Source organism: Hibiscus syriacus, unplaced genomic scaffold (assembly GCF_006381635.1).
Source record: "Hibiscus syriacus cultivar Baekdansim isolate YM2019G1 unplaced genomic scaffold, ASM638163v2 tig00002237_pilon, whole genome shotgun sequence".
Taxonomy (NCBI): Eukaryota; Viridiplantae; Streptophyta; class Magnoliopsida; order Malvales; family Malvaceae; genus Hibiscus; species Hibiscus syriacus.
Genome location: NW_024061918.1, coordinates 16,188,884 through 16,210,941, shown reverse-complemented (window position 1 = coordinate 16,210,941; position 22,058 = coordinate 16,188,884). Strand labels below are relative to the sequence as shown.

Sequence of the window (22,058 nt, the reverse complement as noted above, 5' to 3'; positions counted from 1 at the left end):
GTTCGTTCGTGTTCGTTTATATTCGTTTATTATTTAAATGAACGAACATGAACAAATTATATTCCTTAATGAACGAACATGAACAAAAAAAATTATTCGTTTATGTTTATATTCATTTATTTATTAAATAAACGAACATAAACATACCTCCATTAATATACATTCGGTTAATTTACAGGCTTACCTTTAACGCATCCTTATCCTTTAAATTTTCGTTTTCCGAAAAGATAGTTTCTTTTCTCGAACACGTCTTCTGCCAATACCCAAATTGAAATACATCCAAATCCCTTAATTATTATTTTATTGCCAAGAAAGAACCAAGAAATTCTTTAAAAAACCCCCAAGATCTTCATCTACTCGCATTCCCTGAATTATAAATTAATATATAAAAAAAAACTAGTAGTTTATAATTACAAATGGGTGTTTCGGAGAAAACCATTCTTGTTACTGGAGGTGCTGGGTTCATTGGAACCCACACAGTGGTGCAGCTTCTCCATGAAGGGTTTAGGGTTTCAATCATTGACAATCTTGATAACTCTGTTCTTGAAGCTGTTGACAGGGTTAAGGAATTGGTGGGTCCTCAGCTCTCCCAGAAACTTGACTTCAACTTGGTAAGCAATTTTTGTTATCATATAGTTTGACCCAAATGATGAAATCTTCGCTATTATTATGGTCATATAATTGTGGGTTTTTCTTTGTTTTAAGATCTAGGGTGAGATCAAGGCTTTTCATGTTGATTTGAGTATGATCAAGATTATGGCTTTGTTTGGTTGCAGGGTGATCTGAGGAACAGGGATGACTTGGACAAGCTTTTCTCTAAGACAAAGTATGGCTAACTGGACGTATACTGGGGATTTAAATCGCAGTTGTGATCGTATTTTTTACAACTTTACCATTGTATAAGCAACGCTAGGTGCTAGCATGCCGCTATTTAAATCCCTGCATAAACCGTAACTTAGTTACTTTTGCAGATAACTTAAAATGGATGTAATTTGACTAATGTTGATTTGATTTCTCCTGTATTTAAAAACTGCCGCAGGTTTGATGCCGTCATTCACTTTGCTGGCCTTAAGGCTGTTGGAGAGAGTGTCGTTAACCCACGTCGCTATTTCGATAACAATTTGATTGGGACTATCAATCTTTATGAGATCATGGCCAAACATAATTGCAAAAAGGTATGCCAATGACTTCAAACCTTTTGTTTTCCTCTGTATGGTATCCTTTTGGCTGTATTATCTGGTAGTTGCTACTTTCAACTTATCTAAGGAAGAGTTTAAATTGCTATAATTGCCAGTATTCCTTGTTCAGCTGTATATTGATGTTTCGAGTTAGTTCCCATATTTGAGGAAGGCCTTTCTGTATAGACTAAGATGTTTGTTAGCTGAAATTCATTATTGGTGACATGTCGATGTTTCTATGCCGAAAAACAGATGGTATTCTCATCCTCTGCAACTGTCTATGGACAACCTGAGAAAATACCATGTGTTGAGAATTTTGAGTTGAAGGCCATGAATCCTTATGGACGGACCAAGGTAAATAATAGTATATTCCTTGTGCTTTTTAAGCTTGATGCCTGAACTTAATTGCTAGACTACTGAACTTAATTGCTAGACTAAATCTTTTCTGTAAATTTACCAGCTTTTCCTTGAAGAAATTGCTCGAGATATTCAGAAGGCTGAACCAGATTGGTGTATCATTTTACTGCGCTACTTCAATCCTGTTGGTGCTCATGAGAGTGGTAAAATTGGTGAAGATCCAAAGGGCATCCCAAATAATCTCATGCCTTACATACAGCAAGTGGCCGTCGGTAGATTGCCTGAACTTAATGTATATGGTCACGATTATCCAACCAAGGATGGCAGCGCGGTATGTGTTGCACTGATTGATATCGATGATGTCTTTCATACAAAGTGACGTTAATAATCACCACATGAACACCTTTTTCTGGGATTGATTCATTGTCAACAGATCCGAGACTACATCCATGTTATGGACTTAGCTGATGGCCATATTGCTGCACTTAGGAAGCTTTTTACCGCAGATAAAATAGGTGATCAATTTATCATCATTCAAACCGACTTGTTTCGAAGGTTGCCGATTGCTCACGGGTTTGTTTTCGACTTATTTTTTCTTCTAGGTTGTGTTGCGTACAACTTGGGAACAGGCTGCGGTACATCTGTGCTTGAAATGGTTGCTGCTTTTGAAAAAGCTTCCGGAAAGGTAAACATTCTCTCTTCTCTCCTTCTCTTCTCTCGTATTTAAACTGCTGCCGGTGAAAATACTGCAGAAAATCCCCATTAAACTATGCCCGAGAAGGCCCGGAGATGCGACCGCGGTTTACGCTTCAACTGAGAAAGCACGGAATGAACTCGGTTGGAAGTATGTATATGATTCCAATCTCTTTTCCAGTAGCATTGTTTTGTTGAAATCAATGACCATTGATTATCAACGTAAACAATATTATGGAACCATGATTCACTCGAGATGGGTAAATTTTGCAGGGCGAAATACGGTGTAGAGGAGATGTGTAGGGACCAATGGAAGTGGGCAAGCAGCAATCCATGGGGATACAAGTCTAAGCCTTGAAGCAAAAGCTATATCATTATCACCTTACGGTTAAGATTTTCAAGTATTAGATATGTGTACTAATGTTGTCTCTATTCAAGGTCATTTATATATTTATATAAAGCTTAACGTTGATAATTCTTGTCATATATATATCCCATATGTTCACGCTATCCTTTTGTAATGTGTTTTTGTTGATTTAAATTAATTATGTGTTGTGTTATGCGTACATTTGAGCATATGATCGAGTCAGAGTAAAAAAATTATGCGTTATTGGGTTGAGAAGTTTTATTTTATAATTTAAAATTTATGTGAAGATTTTCAAATTAATTTGAGTTTATAAAAGTTGAATTGAGTTTTGTTTAAATTTAATTATAAATATTTATAATATTATAATATTATTTTATTATATAAAAATTGAGAGATTCGATTCAAATTCGAAAATAAATTTATTAATCATTAAAGTTTTAAGTTATTTGAGCTTTATTTTGTAATGTATCTTAAATTTAACATTTTTCGAGTTAAATTAAATTTATAAAATAAGTTTAAAAAAAATTGATTTTCTAAATCAGGTTGAATTTTGTTCAACCATAACTATTATGTGCTACATTTGACGATATTGTGCACAAAGATGACCTATGCAAAGTAACCTCTTCGGACCTATAAAAAAGAAGCTTAATTGCGCCACTGGCCATTCTGAAATCATCATGTTAATTACTAGGATTTAAGTAATTATTTGGCCATGACAAAAGCACCTATTTAGACATGAGGGAAAAAAAAGGTAAGCAACATTACCGTATCGTTAGATATGATTTTTAAACAAAATAAAGTTTAAGTATTAAAACAGAACGAAAATAGTTGTTTAGGCACTAAACGTGTATATTACCCACAATGAAACACCTAAAGCTAATAAGAAGGTATAATTAACTCAAATTGAAATTTTAAATCTGAATTCAAGAAATAAAAGTCAGCTCTTAAGTTTTCCTGCAATTTGTGGTCAAACTATCAACATGACTAACAGAAACTTCCCTTGAAACTCCATCAAGTACTAACTTCATTCTCAAGGACTTCCATAAAATCAAACTCAAAAGCAACTTCAACTAAAGGATGGAGCATGTAAAGGAAGCAGTGAAAGAAGAAAGAGAGCAGGCTTTGGCTATTGCTTGTAGAATCATGGCTGGTATCTCCCCCGTGTCAGGGACCAATTCTCAGGCTCATCAGCCATTCACAACCCCTTCACCATTTTCTTTCTCAGGGGCTTCGACAAGGCCGAGTTATCGACCTTCCCTGCATCAATCGAACCTCTACCTTCGATTCTTGGTGCTTCTCTTCTCCTTTATTTTGGCCAACGATCTCCTAGCTTCACCTAGTACCCTGAACTGATGTAAGCTTAACTATGTTTTGATTTAATTATTTGACTAGATTAGAAAGTAAAGCCTAGAAGGAGAAACGAAAGATTAAGAGCAAGAAACCAATCTATGTACACCAAGATTTCACCTTTAATCTAACAGCAGTCAGTCTTAAAGAAAGGATTTTACTTTGCTTGTGCTCATCAAAGCCTCATGACGTTTAGGGGTCCAACTCCCTAAACATCAAAGTTCGCTCTGTGGTCTGTATTAATCGAGGATTATCCGTCTTTGTGCAGATACTGCTTCAGTGTAGCCATTTTAGCTTTCGTTTATACGGCTTTCCAAATGTTTAAAGGTATTAGCGAGATTCTTCACAGAGGCATTCTAATCAGACTATGACCTCAGATTACCTTGGTTTTGTCTTAGACCAGGCAAGTGCACTTACCCTTTGAAAACTCTACAAGTTGTAGGTTTGTGTGATTACCTAATTCCTTCCCAGGTACCCTGTACAGTTGGCGGGCTACCTTCTCATCTCTTCTGCTTCGGTAGCAATATCAATCATTCGATGGCGGGTAGGACAAAGCAAGCCACTTTGGAAGGGAACTTTCGTCTCGACTACAATGTCCTTTGCAACTTTTCTGGTTATAGCAATTTCTGCTCTCTTGTCTGGCTACAAGCTTTGCAAGAGACTTGTCTGGTGATGTTGCTTACCGCCTGCCCGGTGTATATTAATGTATCCGTGCTTCCCTCCACAAATAACTGCTCTAGTATTAATAGCTTAAAACTGTATACTCTTGTAAAGACATGATGTTTCTTGGTCTTAAAGCCCGTCCAGGGGACATTATTCAGACACATTTGATTTAATAGTCCAGATCAGTTATGAAAAGCATTCTGAGCAGAAGGAGTCAAAAACTCGAAATAACAAGTGTAAACATTTGTTTTTGTCCGGCTCTTAAAAAATATTATTACTATTATTATTATTATTATTATTATTTAATTACATATTTTTTACAGGTCTAAACCAAATCTCAATTACAAATCAAACCCAACCCAAGTGGAGCCCAGACCCTGATGAGCCAGCACCAAGCCAAACCCAAACCGACTGAGCAACCCCGGATCCAGATCCAGACCCGACCCGAAGCCCAGCATATTAAGGTTTCACCCTATCTCTTCTAGTAGCCCATCTTCCACCATTGGATCTACTCAAGATCTAATGGTCCATAAGCAGCCAGGGATTAGGGTTCCCTATCCCTAAAAATATCATCAACCATCGTCGCTTGGCTTTCCAGCTCCCAGCCGGCGAGTGCACCTCACCGCCATACTCCCATGCTGTGTAAGCCACCTCCGTTGACATCCCGAGCCACTATCCAACATTTCTCGAGTCGTTCCCATCATCCACAGTAACATACATCCATCAAACACCAAATCGGTCAGGAAAAACTGAGAAAAAATAAGAAAAAAATCAAAAGCAAATCAAGAATTATCCCGAGGCAATCTAGCCTCTGTCACTACATTATCTCTTCATTGGCAGCAAACAAATCAGAGAGATTGACATGCAACTATATATTCGGGAAAACAGAGAAAGAGGGGAAATTCGGGGAGGGGTTCAAAAAAGAAAAAAAAGGAAAAAGGAAAACAGAGAGAACATTCGAAACAAAACGAAAAAAAGGAAGAACAAAAAGAAAAGATAGAGATAAAGGGTTCTTACCTTGAGTTGAAGTCGTGGAAGCTCTAAGGTCGTCGGATTTCGGTTTCTTTCGAAAGGTAAACTATAGATTTGAGGAGTTAGGGTTACTTTTAGACTAAACGGGGTTGGGTTTCGAGCTTAGGGAGGTGAGTGGAACGTTCTGGGGATGGTTTCCTCTCTCTGACCGCCGTGAGCTCCGCCGGCAGCAGCATCTCCCTCTTCTCCGATGAGAGAGTTCTCTCTCTCTCTCTCTCTCTCTATTTTTGAAGAAAAAAGAAAATGAGGGGAAATAGGAAATAAGCCCGTTTTGGGCTTACATACACTGATCGAAACATTGTCGTTTTACCCCCACCGATCCGTGTTTTCTGTCTAGGGGATAATAGCCTTTTTGTTCCCCCAGGTTTTGTAATCTCATATTGAAGCATTTAATGAAATTCTATTTTATTTGGGTTGAGCACTTATTTTTCAGTACTTATGTTTCAGTCCTATTATTATATGTTATGTTATTATTGTAACTATTTGACTTTGGCCATAATGTTTGTAATTATTTCATGTTAGTCACTGATTTCATGTGTTATGATATTTTCTTTGATGTTTGAATTTGGGCCATAGCATTTGTAAATCTTTTATTTTAGTTAATGTTTGACATTTGGTTTACTTATTATTTGCCCCTTTATTTTTCTGGTTTGTTCATTTCAGTCATTTATATTATTTATGGGTTATTTTCACTTTTAACACTAGTACTGTTTAATATTTGCGATCTTGGCTTTGGTTTGTTTGTATTTATTGTTCAGCCTCTCAAATTTGTGCTAATCATATTTTGGTCCCTGAAATCATCAAGTATGCTTATTTTTAATATTTGTATTTTTGGTTTGTAATATTTATTTGTTTTTATTTTAGTCCATTATGCATGTATATATTTTATGTATTAGGTAATTGTTTGTATTTTATTAGATAAAAACTATTAGCTTTATTTATTTAAATATTTTACTGCGCAAGTTTCCAATTACATTTATTTTCGTTGTATTTTTATCTATTAATGAGATATTCGAAATTTCAAGAACATGTATGCGTAGCAGCGTGGAAAGCATCACTTGGTCAAAGTGATGCGATCCGATACGACATTTAACGACATGGGAACTTGCAATAAACCTAGTTCATTTTACTCATTAAATTATTCATTCACATATTGCAATGTATTTTTCTTTAAATGACATTTTATATTATTTTACGCAAATATCGACTGTCAATTTATATTCGATTCGCGATGTTATCAAGGAGGGAATATTCTTTGTAGACAAGAAATAGATGAAATAGCCTTCCCGACAGAGGATTGCTAATCTCAAGATTTCTTTTAAAATTCAAGAATTTTCCCTAACAAATAATTTGAAGAACACTTAAATTTCAATGAATGTATCATATCTTAATTTTATATTTGATTCATACTTTCCACCATTAAGACAATGTTTAAGCAATTCAGTACCAGTTTTTGGGCGCTGTGGGGGTACTTATCCTTCCCCACACGTAACCGACTCCAGGACCCGTTACGTCAAATCTTTGTAATCGCATACCAGTTTTTGTCTAAAAATGATTTTTCTTAAAATTGTTTTTTAAAAGACGTTTTTAGGTATTCGACCTACCTAACCCAAAGGTTGATATTGACTCCCTATCCAATTTAATCCAACTCAATTCAAAAACCTCAATTTTTTCAGATTAAAGTCATAATTGTTTTTAAAAAAAATAATATTTAATTGTTTTCCAAAAAGAAATGGTTATGACAGCATGGCGACTCCGCTAGTGACATTTTTTTAGAGAGTCAGGCTATAAATCGCTTACACATTGTCGTTGAGGTGGAAATTATGAGTTCGAGTCTTTAGTTAACTTATGATCCATTTATTGAAGTTTTTAATTTCTTCATTTTTAATTGTCATACTAACATTTTAATTTTTTCTTTCAGCTCTGTCCGAGTTAGTGTTGAGAGTTTTTATTTGTTCGTATTTTGAGTTAAAGGTTTGTATGTTCCTCCTTATACGCATCAAGTGCATTTGCATGACATTAGCTCTAGACCCGAGCTTCGATCCAAATTAGTCGGGGTAAATGCTTTACACTCGTAAGAATTTATTCTTCGTATGAGTTTTAGCAAATAACCCCTGGGATACATGCCTTATACCTTCGTAGGGATTTATTCCTCGTATGAGTATAAGGAAGTGAATCCCTTCGAATGGAACTTGTTCCGTTCGAACCCTGTAATGGGTGAAGATCAAGGGTTTGGTAGCCAAGGGGGCATCGACATCAAGGACAATTCGAGTACATTTTTTCAATAGAGCCGAAACCATGCATATAGTTAACTATAAGACGGTCACCCTAGTATAGTCACACCAAACCTCTGTCCGTCAGTAGGTACCCAAAATAAGTGTACACAAAGGATGAGCATTTCTGAACCTTTCTTTTTTGCTTTAAATTCTGTTGAATAAAAACATGCGAACTAGATACCATGCGGTTAGGAACAATTTCTTGAAAAATCATTGCGGGTAGAAAGCATGATTGAGTAGGAATGCTATTTAATAAAGCATGTTCGGGTAGATATCATGATTGGGTAGGTGTTATATTTATCTGTAGATAGCATTTTTTAACTCTATTGATTATTTTGCTGTACTGACTCATTTGTTCGTACTAGCTCATTTCTTTTCTTTTGTTTGTGTAATTTTTCATCATTCTTTGCATTGCAGTGCATCGTTATAACATAATGCAAAAGTGTTGATCCGTAAGGGGATACTCGAGAGAAAATTTTTGCAAGAAGAGATAGTAATTTTCAATCAAGCAGTCGTGTATACAGACATGCACCGATGGCTAAAAGGAGTCCAGAGTACCAAAATGAGACTTGCTCGAAGGTCGTGCAATATTTGAGACTAGAAATATGATCCATTGATTCGAGGAGTAATCCAGCAGTAGAGTCTTACCTATGATCATTTCTTCGCTAGTCATCCCGGAGTGACGCAGGGACTTTAGCACCGTAAGGGCATTAACAGAGTTAGGTTAGAGAATGCTTGAGGGGCATCATTTTCAAGGACGAAGATCTGAGATGAAGCAGTGATTCACTTCAGACTCAACATTTAAATGAAAGCGTGTCTATAAAATGAACTTCCTTGTAATTTGGAAGTTTTTATTTCTGGTGAAAATTATTCTATGATATTCATTGTTGGGATCGATATTTTTTTCATCTGCATATACATCTTTGCATTATGCATAACATTCATTTAAGCATTTTTACATGAATTAATCACATCTTGTGGGGAACTCTGAGGAAGCATTTCTAACTATGCAACTGCATTCACACAGTACTGAGAATGGATGCAAAATTTGAGAAACTAAAGAAATAACTGGAAAAGAATTTGCGAATGATGCAAACAGAGTGGGAAACCAAAATAGAGCAAGAGTAAAAGGCCACTGTGGATTGTATCTTACAAAACCATAAGGACCTAGTTGACCAAATGGTAGCAAAATTGGTTGGGCTCAACCAAGAAAGAGGCAAAGAGAAGATATCTGTGACCAGAGGAACCTCCGAATGTGTGATGGCCTGTGCTAATCAACCGATACTCATTTCGCCCCACAAGCACCCAAGATACCAAGTATGCTTCTCCGCCACTAAAAATCGTACAACTGTGATAAATCCTTGGGATAATTCTACTGATCACAACATGCCAAATGCTAATGAGATGAAAAAAGTCAACAATGAGATCCTGAAGAATTTGAAAAAAGTGGTGCAGAGATACATTCAAGGGAATGAGAGGACAGAGGTCTCACAATGAAATGGATATAACATAACTAGTCTTAGTTCCTAACTTGGTGCTTCCGCCCAAATTCAAGATGCCTAACTTTGAGAAGTACAATGGAACCAGTTTCCCTAATGCCCATCTCACGATGTTTGTTTGAAGGATGACTGGATACACCAACAATGATTAGATGTTGATCCACTACTTCCAAGACAGTTTGATTGGACCCGCTTCTAAGTGGTATAATCAACTTAGTCGTACTCAAGTCTGCTCCTGGAAGGATTTGGCTAGTGCCTTTCTGGGCCAATACAAGCACATGCTAATATGGCCCTTGATCAAACAACGCTGCAAAATATGGAGATTAGGAATGATGAGACCTTTCGACAATATGCTCAACGATGGAGAGAAGTTGCATCTTAAGTACATCCACCAATGACTGAAAGAGAGTTCATCACTTTATTCATCGATACATTGAAGTTTCCATATATCAACCACATTATAGGGGCTACCACTAAGAGTTTCTCTAACATCATCATATATGGAGAAATGATCGAAAGAGCTGTCAAGAATGGCCAGATAAGAAGCACTAGCAGTAGTGACATTGAGGAAAGAGTTGAGATTAACATAATGGGATCTTATCTAGCTAATCTAGAGACCAAACCTCATAACATGTTCCGTGAAAAGACTCATATAAATCCAATCCCAACGACGTATGAGGAATTACTCCCAAAGCTAGTTGAGAAGAACCTTATGACTCCAGTTCAATCCAAACTCAGAGAGGCACCATATCCTGAAGGCCATGATATTAACGCCATATGCAGCTATCATATTGGGAGCTCAGGGCACACCATTGAGAATTGTGGGGCATTGAAGCGCAAGGTCCAAAATTTGATTGATTTAGGGGCTTTGATATTCAATGTGTGATGGGGCATTCTGATCAGGAATCGGCTGGGGCATCCATCAGGAGTTTTGTTACATTTGCATGCATGTCATCTTGTTTGAACTTGTTTTTTATTTTGTACTTCTTATGATTAAATGTTTGTAAGTCAGTTGACGTTCGAACATTTTCACTATAATGCTTCCTTCTTAGGAAATGAACAATGAGTAAATTTCAATATTGAAATTCCTTGAATATCATATTAATTAAAAGATTTTTAATAATTGAGGTTGTAAATCTTTGAAAATTGACAAGATTGAATCATGCAAAACAAAAACCTCTAATCCTACTCCAGAAATACACCACAATACATACCCTTCTCTTGAAGGGATCAATCTAGTTTTCTCCTTTCATGAAGAGGGAATCAAAGGGTTTGGCATTCAGGTATGTGTTAGGAGTGGACAAAATGGGGCAATTAGCACATGAGATTGTAAAACTAATTGGTTCTTATTTCTGTTGATAACGTTCAATGATGATCATAATCTTCATAGATGGAATGGTCAAGTAGATGAATCTAGTTTAGGTCAGTTGCTTGGGAATTGAAATCTAACGATGAGATTTCCTGACCTTCAATAAACACCGGGACTATAACATGTTCTCCTTGACAAGCTTAGGAAATGAAATCCGTATACCTAGAATATATATATATATATATATATATACACAATAAAGCTGAGCTATTTCGCTAAAGCAATTGGTTATAGAGAAAACTCGAAAGCCTTGTCTTTATGAATAGATTACATTCAAACCATGGCATTGATCGGGTACTTGGCAATTCGGTGTTTGCTCTACTGTGATTGTCAACTCGAAGACTTTGTGACGATATGAATCCTTCAGCTAGCCCGATAAAGGCAATTATAAAATATATATGTACAATAAAGCTGAATTCAGGTAGCCAAACAGTGGCAAGTTAAGTCAAATTTATTAAATAAGGATTTCGGTGAATATGGACTAAGGGAGTTGTGGATCAGCTGTTATAGTCAATTTCACACGAGCACTCAGAAATCTCATTTTTAGACCGATATTTCTTCACTACATTGACTAGAGGAGTCCACGAAGCTTGAACAAATGGAAGATTTCAGAGAACTGAAACAGAAGTGTTATAAAAAGTCTAGCAACTGACTATGCTAGTTGCGTCATTTTGATCGCCTCTGATCAAAATGCCAGACAGGAAAGAGGGGCATGCCATAATCTTTACAATGATTGAGAAAAAAGACCAATCGATGAAGCAAACTTTAAAATTTAGGTATCTAACCTCAAAACCAACCTTTCGATCTTGATATTTGTCAAAGATTCACAACTATGAAAGATTAAAAGAGCATTTGATTCTTATGATATTCAATGAACTCCTGTTTTATGATTTGCTTCAATTGTGAAACCTAGAATGAGGAAATATTTTTCAAAATTCCTTTTGATACTTTTCAAAATTTTGAAAATTCAAAGGAAGAAAAGCATTTTTAAACAAGATAAATTCTCTGGAAGTATCTTGGAATTCAACGAATATCTCTCTGAAGCTCAAGATCGAAGCTGGAGAAAAGGAAGCCAAATTTTTGGGGCAAAATTTGATGGGGCAAGGAAAATAAATTATCTCAGGTTTAGGTTTGCAAAAGTACACCCTGGTGGAAATGAAGACAAACTGAATCAAGGATAGAGTGAAGACTACTCTCGCAACCATTCTCCTTCTAGATCGAGAAAACATACATCAATACAAGCATACATCAACACATACATACATGATACATGAAATTTGCATCTTTGCATCAAACCTTCATCATCATGTGCATTAAACACATTTTCCCCTCTCTTGAGGATAAACTCAATAATTCATCAAATCAAACACATCAAATAAACTTCATCTTGACATCCATCATAACATCCAAGATAGTCAGTCATAAATGCATCATTTTGATCCTTCAGGAAATCAATGTTCAGAAATGATCAAATGTCCCTAACATGAAGAAATAGATTCAACATCCTGAAGTGAACGATCAGATCTTCTGAATGCATTTCCTCAGCATGCAGGAACAAACAGACTGTTTGTCTCTGTTGATGTTGTTTTTCTCTGAAACAAAGTGTATTCTTGCTAGAGACAATTTTTCTTAAAAACAAATGTTGTCTCACTTGAGACAGTTTTCTCTTAAAACAAATTTCGTCTTACTTGAGTCATAACACAAATATAAAAGTTGTTTTACTTGAAACAAAATTAATCTCACTTGAATTTTCAAAATAATTTCGTCTCGTTTGAGACAATTTTTCTTTAAAACACAAATTCTGAAGTTGTTTCACTGGAAACAAAATTTATAATCTTTGAGTTTGTTTCCCTCAAAACAAAGTTTTGTCTCCCTTAAGACGGTTTCCCTTGAAACACAAACCTTTGATATTATTTCGCTTGAAACACAAACCTTTGAGATTGTTTCCCTTGAAACAAGTTTTGTCTCCCTTGAGACAATTTCTCTTGAAACACCAATATGTAAGATCGTTTCCCTTGAAACGGATTTTGTCTCTCTTGAGATAGTTTCTCTTGAAACAAATCCCTAAAGATGGTCTTCCATCCTCATCGCGTAGGAACCGTGTCATCCATCGACCATACCTCTTCATCGCGTAGGAGCCGTGTCACCCTTAGATAAACAACTGTCCTCATCACGTAGGAACCGTGTTATCATCCCTAAAGATGGCATGCCATCCTCATCACGTAGAAACCATGTCATCCACCGATCAGACCTCCTCATCACGTAAGAGTTGTGTCACCCCTAGATAACCATTTGTCCTCATCGCGTAGGAACCGTGTTATCACCCTTCCTAAAGATGGCATGTCGTCTTCATCGCGTAGGAACCGTGTCATCCACCGACTAGATCTCCCCATCAAGTAGGAGCCATGTCACCCTTAGACGACCAGAACTCTTCATCACGTATTAGCGGTGTCGTCCCCCAACAACAAACATATCAAATTTTCAAAACCAAAAAAAAAGACAACTGGACAAAAACTTGCTGTCTTTTTCATCTTTGCCCTATTCTTGTTAACATAAGAATGTGCAAAGAGGGGCAGCTATAGACACTCGTTTTTGTCCGGGTCTTAAAAAAATGTTATTATTATTATTATTATTTAAATAATTAATTAATTAATTACATTTTTTTACAGGCCTAAACCCAAGCCCAATTACAAATCAAACCTAACCTAGGTGGAGCCCAAACCCTGATAACCTAGCACCATGCCAAACCTGAATAGGCCCAGCAACCCCAGATCCAGACCTAGCCCCGTTCAGTTGACGTGATTACACGGAGTCAAGCGTTGAAGCCATCTCATTTTAAAAAGGAGAACTGGGCTCCATCTAACTACAAGAAAAACAACCTTAATGCACGCAACTATAATGTGCCTATCTTCCGAGCCCTTCCCTTTCTTCACAGGTAATTCAGTAAAGCTCACATCGCTTGACGAATATATAATTGATCTTTCTACTAAGAAGTTAACCAAGTTGGCACCGGTATCATAATGACTCCTAGTCACTTTTTACCATGTTTTTTTTATCATTTTTGGAATCAGTGGTACGTGAGTTAGGTTTAGAACGTCGTGAGAAAGTTTGGTTCCTATCTATCGTTGGTGTTAAAGGGAGAACTGCGAGGAGCCAACCTTAGTACGAGAGGATTGGGTTGGGCCACCCTATGGTGTACCGGTTGTTATGCCAATAGTAACGCCGGGCAGCTAAGTTGGTATGGAAGATCCAATAGATTAATATATTAGGGTTTTCACCTTATCTCTTCTAACAAGCCATCTTCCACCGTTGGATCTAATCAAGATCCAATAGTTCATAAGTAGCCAGATATTAGGGTTCCCTAACCCCAAAATATCATCAACCATCGCCGCTTGGCTTTCCAACTCCCAGCCAATGTGTGTACCTCATCGCATACTCCTGAGCCGCGTGAGCCACCTCCATTGACATCCTGAGCCCCTGTCGAACATTTTCCGAGCCGTTCCCATCATCCACAGTAACATACATCCATCAAACACCAAATCGATAAGGAAAAACAGAGAAAAAATAAGAAAAAAATAAAAATAAATCAAGTGTTATCCCGAGGAAATCTAGCCTCTGTCACTACATTATCTCTTCGTTGGCAGCAAACAAATCAGAGAGATTGACATGCAACCATATATTCGGAAAATAGAGAAATAGGAGGTGATTCGGGGAGGGGTTCAAAAAAGAAAAGAAAAAGAAAAAGAAAAGGGGAAAACAGAGAACATTAAAAAAAAAGAAAAAAAAGGAAGAATTAGACCAAACAGGTTTGGGTTTTGAGCTTAGGGAGGTGAGTGGAATGTTCTAGGGATGATTTCCTCTTTCCGACCGTCATGAGCTCCACCGTGAGCTCTGTCACCGGCGGCGTCTCCCTCTTCTCCGATGAGAGAGTTGAGAGAGTTTTTTTCCTCTCTCTTTGTGTTTCTGAAGCAAAAAGAAAATGAGGGGAAATGGGAAAATAAGCCCGTTTTGGGGTTTATATACACTGATCGAAACGTTGTCGTTTTGCCCCCACCCCATCCGTGTTTTCTATTTAGGGGATAATAGCCTTTTTGGTCCCCCAAGTTTTGTAATCTCATATTGAAGCATTTAATGAAATTCTATTTTATTCAGTTTTGAGCACTTATTTTTTAGTACTTATGTTTTAGTCCTATTACTATATGTTATGTTATTATTGTAAATATTTGACTTTGGCCACAATGTTTGTAATTATTTCATATTAGTGATTGATTTCATGTGTTATGATATTTTCTTTGATGCTCGAATTTGGGCCATGGCAAAAGTAAATCTTTTATTTTAGTCACTTTGACATTTGGTTTAATTATTATTTGCCCCTTTATGTTTTTGGTTTGTTCATTTCAATCCTTTGTATTATTTGGGTTATTTTCACTTTTAGTACCTGTACTGTTTAATATTTGCGATCTTGGGTTTGGTTTGTTTGTATTTACTGTTCAACCTCTCAAATTTATGTTAGTCATATTTTGGTCCCTGAATTCATAATATTTAATTCTTTTCCCAAAAAAATGGTTATGACAACAAGTGTACAATACAACTAGATACAGGGAGTTTGATGAAGTTGGTTTTGCTTAACTTCTTCAAACCTTAATTCTACCATGATTAGAAGCTCCAGAGCTCCACAAGGACTAAAGATTTTGTCATATATAAAAAGGAACGAATGTAAAATGGTTTAACATGCACTCCATATTATATATGCAAGGATATTCACTAGGCCGCAAAATAGTCCTTTGATATACTATAAGCAAGGCAAATAGAAGCAGGAAAAAGGCCTGGGTAAAGTTCCGAATATGGTAGTGAAAAGGAAGGGCACGTATCACCTGGGAGCCCCGTAGTCTAGTCTTCTTCGATGACATTAAGTTTGCCATCTGCAAACTCGCACGCAGGAATGGGGATTCCGAGCTGCTTCTGTAACTTTTTTACAACAAACACTTCCAGCTCCTCACAGACGGTAACCACAGTACCATTCCTACCCGTTCGATCAGCTCGGTGCGCATAGTGGATAGAGTCAGTAGGCAAGTCCAGATTAACCACAAGATCACATTCAGCCACATCCAAACCCCTTGCTGAAAGTTCACTTGTCACCAAAATTCTGACCTCTCCATTCCTGAACTTTTTCAAAGTTGTTGATCTTGCAAGCTTGCCAAAATCACCAATGCAGCTCTGCAGCTACTATCCCACGGGCCTCTAGCTTGAAAACAGCGTCCTTTAGCTGCTTCGTATGGTTCATTAAAGCTATCACTGACTTGGCATCAAGTGCTTGTATACATCTTTTCAATGTTTCAACCTTGTGTTGTAATTTTGTGACACAATGGTAGTGTTTCAAACCAGGTGGCAGGCTTTGCAATGCCGCTTGAGTCAGCACACTTGAGTCTGAACCATATGTAGGTTTTAAGATATTAACAGGTCCAGAGGGCGCAACAGATTCAAGTGGCATGACCTTCTTAGCTTGGACAGGAAGTGGGTCAGACCACAGCTCCTAGCTGCCCTTATAACAGAATATGGAACTGTAGCCGACACCTTCATGGTCCGACGCTCAGCCCACTAAGCAATTGAGCTACGTGGGTCCGCACCTGATCTCCTGCACACGTGTTCCAATATCCTGTGCATATCCTCCAGGAAGTTAAAAGACAGGAGCTCATCAACTTCATCTAAAACTAAGAAACATCTATGAGTGTGAAGCTTCCCAGCAGCACTGATCTCTGCAATTCAACCAGGGGTGCCAACAACAATTGTTGGCTTATTCTTCTTTAAAGCTTCTGTAAAGCACTGATCTCTGAGAGGTTCATTATCAGGATTAACCAGACTCACTAATCGTACACTGATCTGGCCTCAAACTTTCCTAGACACATTAGGAAACCTAGAAGAGGGTAATGATTCCCCAAACAACAGAAGCAACCTTGTCGAGGGTAATACTACCATTTTGATCGGATTGTTACTGACCCAATCCAGTACTACTTTCAACCTAGGATTGTAAAAAAAGCTTTTTAAAAACAGAACCCCTAGCTGCAGATATAATGAAATCGCAGTAAGGTTCAGAGCTGCATTAATAGAAGTATAATCTGGAAATCCGGCTTCTAATCATGCTAAAGCAACCAAGCAAACACTTGAATTCACGATATCAATAGAAATGAACAAAAGAAAACATAAATCTATAAGGTATAAACTACAATAAAGAAGTACCCAGAAGATTTTTGTAAGAGACTAAAACAGAAAAGATAACGAAAATAAGAAGAATCAAACAGAGTAAGAACAGCAGAGAAGAAAAAGAGAAGCGGCAAAGAAGAAAAGCCATTTTCATTCATATCATATTTTTCTTATATTCCCTATTCTAACCCCAAACATGTTATTATTTATAACATTGGAAGTCCAAACCCCTAAAGCCCATTATATATTTATTTATTTGTAAAAGGGCCCATTACAATCTTGCTCGCTAGCATTTTGTCCATCTTCTTAGGTTTGTAATACAATACTTATATCCGATCTATTGATCGAAGATTAGATGTTGTAGGTCAGAATTCCAACTAATTATTGGTTTAAAATATTTGGAACGGTCGCTATGTAAAAATACATGACGATAAGACCCAACCCCCTTGGCTCATTACTCTCAATACCCGCATGCTTCACAAAGAGTATCTTTCGACCCGTAATAATGTAATCGCATGATTGCATCTTTCTCCACAGCGACAGGTGATTCCAGATGGTGTGATGGACGACAGATGGCATCCTCTAGATATTAACCATGTCAAGGTGAACGTGGATGGTGCTTTTGATCCTTAGCGTCGGCTCGCTGCCATTGGTATTATTGCACGCGATTATGCTGGTTTGCCTCTAGGAGGAATGACATTATCTACTCCAAACTGTCTCGAAGTGGGACTTGCGGAGATCCATGCTATCATTGTCTGTCTGAAGTTTGCTCAAGAAAATCATTGGCAAAGAGTACTCTTTGAGTTTGATTCGGCCATGGTTGTTAACAAGTTGAATAGTGACGTGCTTGATTTGTCCACCTTGGTTTCCACTTGTCGGAAGCTTATTATGCAGCAAAATGTAATTTTTACTGTTTCGTTTACACCTGGTAATTGTAAGAAGGTTGCCCATAAACAAGCCTCTTGGACTCTTGGTACTGGGCGAGCGTTGTTCTTTGACTCGATTTGTCTCGAGCTTATTGCTTCGGTTGTATTAGATGATATTGTACCTGGTTAAAATATTTGTTGGACACTCTTTTCACCTTATTGGATCTAGGAGTTTTTAATGAGATATTTCTTTCCAAAAAAAATTAATAATACAATACTTAAAACGCAACCGAAACATGGTATTTTAAAAAAGAATGGAATGCGAATTCTTGTTCAAAAGCACTGGAAAGAAAGTCGTGTGATAACTGTTGGGTGTAATGCATTGCTGGTCTTTTCAATGCCGACTGAAGCATTTGATCGAACATTATTAGAGCAATGTCAGCGCCAACTCATGCAGCCTTTACAAAACAAAAATTGTTAAACAACCAATTTGAGCATTTGGATAATGAATACGATCTTCCACTTTTTTCACCCCAGCCATCGTCACCAACTATGAATTTGACTTGTCTTAAATTGAAATATACAACATTTCACTCCAATCATTTTAAGGTGTTTCACCACTTTGTGCTTGCCTACGCACAAATATGAAGCATCACTAAATTCAAGTTCATCATCATTGGCTTCGTTCTCACCCTCATTTGCCATTCTATCATTAAAATAATCCAATGCCATTAGCCGTGAATGGAGTCCAACCAACCCTAAACCACAAAAATCTGTAGCTTCTGCGCATTCAACTTGTTCTTCAGCTCCAACTTTTTATAAACAATAAATGAGCCAGCATAATCGATCATCTGCATAATACATGGGCGATTTTCTAAACAATAAATGAGCCAGCATACATATACTACACGATCTATGATTGATTCTAGAGCAACATTAGCAATTAATAATTGGTTTTAGATTACAGAGTTTTAACCCACAAAAAGAAGAAAAATCTATTGGCATGAGACACATGGTTCACATGAAAAAAAAAGTTGGACATAAAACACTTTACACATGTAAAATACAAAATACAAGGAAAAAGAAAAAGGAGTCCGGCATAAAATGAAAGCGGAAAATAGCTACCGAGTTCTTCCTCTCGGCGCCTAGATGCCCCCGGAAACATTAATATAAACAACAACTCCACGATGGTCAGAGCCAAAACAAGCACATCATGACTGCCAACAGCCTTATGATCAAACAACATCATCTACAACTACCACAACAAGAAACACCAATAGAATAACCTGCATCAACTGCATATGACATGCAGTTCATTATGATGCTCTCGAGCTAAAAACATATGAAGAGGTCACGAATATAACCATGAATAATTATTCTCGTTTTTCTACACTTCGTCGTGGCTTGTACTCTTCAAGATGTTATACTTGCAGAGAGGGCAAGTAGCATTGATGTACAACCACTTGTCTACACAGGCACAGTGAAAATGGTGACAGCAAGGAAGTTCCCTTAGCTCGACTCCGTCATCATAGGCAGAAAGGCAAATGCAACATTCCTAAGTATTAACAAGGAATCGATATCAGTTGGGTACTAAACTTAAATTAGAAAGACTCGTGCAAATGGAATTATCACAAACACAAGCTAAGCTTCACATCATATTGGTTCCAACTTCCAAAAAGGCAAATCACAGGATGAAGGAAAAGGGAAATAAACAGCATAAAAAAAACAATGAGATCAACTTACTGCATCATCTTTGGGAAGAACACGTTCCAACGGAGAATCTGTACCACATTCAGTCATTATTCCCCCGACAGATCCTTGGACATCAGCAGCAGATTTCTCGTCATTGACAATTTTTCGAAATTTGAATTTTGATAACTGATCAATGTCTTCCTTGGAAGCTCCCTCCTGATGCAAGTGGTCATATGAAACAAGTAAAATGAATGGTATGCTAAAACAGAATAAAAAGCCTAAAAAATTCCTATTAAATCTATTAACTGCCATGAGCTTTATAACCTGCATAAAAATGCTTAAATGAATCTTTTCAGACAAATGCAAAATGCAGACTTTTCTTTAGAAGTATTAAAAGCATGGTCATCTAGTAAATTTTAACATTCAAATTTTGCATCACATTGAAAGCTCACTATTATATCATATCAACTTTCTGAAAACAAACTTCTATCAACTTCATTTTAAGTGAGATACAATTACCTAAGTTGAACAATATTCATGTACAATGCTCACATTCAAACCAAGGACTTCCCCGTGTATCTAGTTGATTATAAGTCCACTTCAAAATGTACCGATCTTGTTTACCTCCATTAAGCATCCTATTGAAAACTAGATACTCAAGCATGAAATACAAACATGCATATTACAGAGGCATTTACAATCACGATAATCTTACATGCAGCGGGATGAAAGTTACCTGATCTGCCACAGCATATAAGATTGCAATAATACATGGAAGACAGCAGCAAACAGCAATGCCAATGACGCATGCCAGAGCAACGCAGAAAACAACAAAGAACACATCAAAACCGAGAAAAATTATACAAAGCCTGCAAAGAAAATTGCATTAAAAGAATTGTGATACAGTTACAAGGAAAAAAACCTTAAAAAAAAAAGTAGCAGAAAAGAACGAGATAATAGCTAACCAATAAAGCTGAGGTGAGCTACGTGCCATTGCATGGCCACCTATAGATACCCAATAGAATCCAACAATCCACCAGATGAATGAAAACATTGTATTTGCAGATTCCAGATGCTTTGCAACGCTGCTGCAAACATCAATTTAAACTGATTAGCCCTAATTGTAGGCCTGTTGTATCACATATAATTTAAGCTGCCTACAACTGTTGAGGTTAGATATATCCAATAACCAAGATAATCTATTAAACAGACAGACATGACAAAGAGCATAATAAATTTATCAAACACTTCACAAGTCAAATGCATAAACTTCAAGGTGAATTATCCGTTCGTATAACTTAACCGAGTGACAAATAAATGAAAATACCAATCTCCATCAAATACCTAATGGCAACATGTTATGGGTTGAAGTTAAATGATGCCTAGAGCAAAATTTATCAAACTTCCAAAATGGCTAATGAAAAAAAAATGTCAATGTACCTCTCAATATATACATCCTAATTCCACAAATTAACCAAAAAAAGAAAGAGCTAAAGGGTAATCTAAAACGATCATTAACTTCTCTAAACCATCAAATACCAATATAGTTCTTAGAATCGAATAATTGTATACCTGCCACCATCCTCTTCCAATTGGGCTAACGACACGTACTGCTCTGAACGCACCCTCGATCCTGGACTCAAAACCCCTTCCTCCCCCGCATTAAACGTTCTGTACTCCGCGTTCTGTCGCCTCCTTCGCCGCTTGTACTCCACACAAACGCAAACCATATGCAAGAAACACTGGAAAGCGTACCCAATTATCCACAACCTCAGCGGCATCTCCGGCCTCTCGTCCCTGCTCAAAACCAAAACACCAATCGCCGCCGCCACAAACGCTAAATTCCAGATCATATCGAGGATGACGATGGGCTTGGAATACGCCCAATCGCTCTGGCGCTCCTCAAGTTGCTCGGCGGCCGTTTCTCGAACCAGCATGGACGGCTCACGCATCATCCTCCGGCTGCTGGCACGGCGCAGGAACCGAGCCGCGTCACGGAGGCCCTGGCGACGAACGGTTCGGCGAGAGGAGGACTCGTCCTGTGAGGCGCTGCTTGTCGATGACAGAAACGGCGTCGGGTCCAAAATGTCTTCCGAGGGGGATCGGTTCGTTGGGATTGTCGAAGGCATCCCTGAGATTTCTCGAAAAACAAATTCGTAGAATTTTCAAATGGCTAATTCAGTTTTTACGCCACCAAATATAAAATAGGTATTGGTTTCATCAATTGTTTAGGGAATTAGGATGACTGGATGAGTTAGGGCTCGTGGAATGTTGTTTGATTTTATTCATAGCTATTCGATAAAAAAAATGAACTATAATATTAGTTACCGACCTATTATTTTATTATTTTGGTGAAAAAAATTCTTTTAAGAGTTAGTACAGCTACATTTCTTATTTTAGTGATGAATCATTAAAAAATTAATAATAATAATATTATAATTTTTTATTGTTTAAATTTATGAATTATCTTAGTAATAAAAAAAATAGTGTTCTCTTTGAACAACACAAAAACTGTTTA

At 37.2% G+C, this 22,058-nt stretch overlaps 2 protein-coding genes and 2 pseudogenes across 3 annotated transcripts; 2 read left to right on the top strand and 2 right to left on the bottom strand.

Moving 5' to 3' along the window:
- The first annotated feature begins 295 nt into the window (after positions 1-295).
- Positions 296-2,712, top strand: LOC120143169 (bifunctional UDP-glucose 4-epimerase and UDP-xylose 4-epimerase 1-like). The gene is made up of 9 exons (XM_039157563.1): positions 296-611; positions 777-826; positions 1,040-1,175; positions 1,431-1,532; positions 1,639-1,866; positions 1,969-2,050; positions 2,138-2,220; positions 2,288-2,379; positions 2,502-2,712. The coding sequence occupies exons 1-9, from the start codon at positions 417-419 to the stop codon at positions 2,584-2,586; spliced, it is 1,053 nt and encodes a 350-aa protein (XP_039013494.1). The 5' UTR covers positions 296-416; the 3' UTR covers positions 2,587-2,712.
- An 862-nt stretch (positions 2,713-3,574) lies between these two features.
- Positions 3,575-21,687, top strand: LOC120143160 (annotated as a pseudogene).
- LOC120141041 lies at positions 15,530-17,561 on the bottom strand (annotated as a pseudogene).
- On the bottom strand, positions 19,168-21,789 carry LOC120143143 (E3 ubiquitin-protein ligase At4g11680-like). Of its 2 annotated transcripts, none has more exons than XM_039157540.1 (5): positions 21,113-21,789; positions 20,506-20,628; positions 20,277-20,409; positions 19,592-19,756; positions 19,168-19,403 (listed from the first exon to the last, which is right to left on the bottom strand). In XM_039157540.1, the coding sequence occupies exons 1-5, from the start codon at positions 21,667-21,669 to the stop codon at positions 19,236-19,238; spliced, it is 1,146 nt and encodes a 381-aa protein (XP_039013471.1). In that variant the 5' UTR covers positions 21,670-21,789; the 3' UTR covers positions 19,168-19,235. The 2 variants fall into 2 exon arrangements, with proteins under 2 accessions (XP_039013471.1, XP_039013477.1); XM_039157546.1 differs by having other exon boundaries at positions 20,506-20,625.
- Positions 21,790-22,058: the final 269 nt, after the last annotated feature.

What these genes read in the sequence shown, in the direction of transcription:
- LOC120143169 (XM_039157563.1), top strand. Translation starts at nt 417, where the DNA reads ATGGGTGTTTCGGAGAAAACCATTCTTGTTACTGGAGGTGCTGGGTTC. An exon ending in AGAAACTTGACTTCAACTTG is followed by an intron (nt 612 to 776) that starts GTAAGCAATTTT and finishes GTTTGGTTGCAG; the next exon opens with GGTGATCTGAGGAACAGGGA. An exon ending in CCAAACATAATTGCAAAAAG is followed by an intron (nt 1,176 to 1,430) that starts GTATGCCAATGA and finishes GCCGAAAAACAG; the next exon opens with ATGGTATTCTCATCCTCTGC.
- LOC120143143 (XM_039157540.1), bottom strand. Translation starts at nt 21,669, where the DNA reads ATGCCTTCGACAATCCCAACGAACCGATCCCCCTCGGAAGACATTTTG. An exon ending in TTGGAAGAGGATGGTGGCAG is followed by an intron (nt 20,629 to 21,112) that starts GTATACAATTAT and finishes TGATGTTTGCAG; the next exon opens with CAGCGTTGCAAAGCATCTGG. An exon ending in TTCTTCCCAAAGATGATGCA is followed by an intron (nt 19,404 to 19,591) that starts GTAAGTTGATCT and finishes GTTAATACTTAG; the next exon opens with GAATGTTGCATTTGCCTTTC.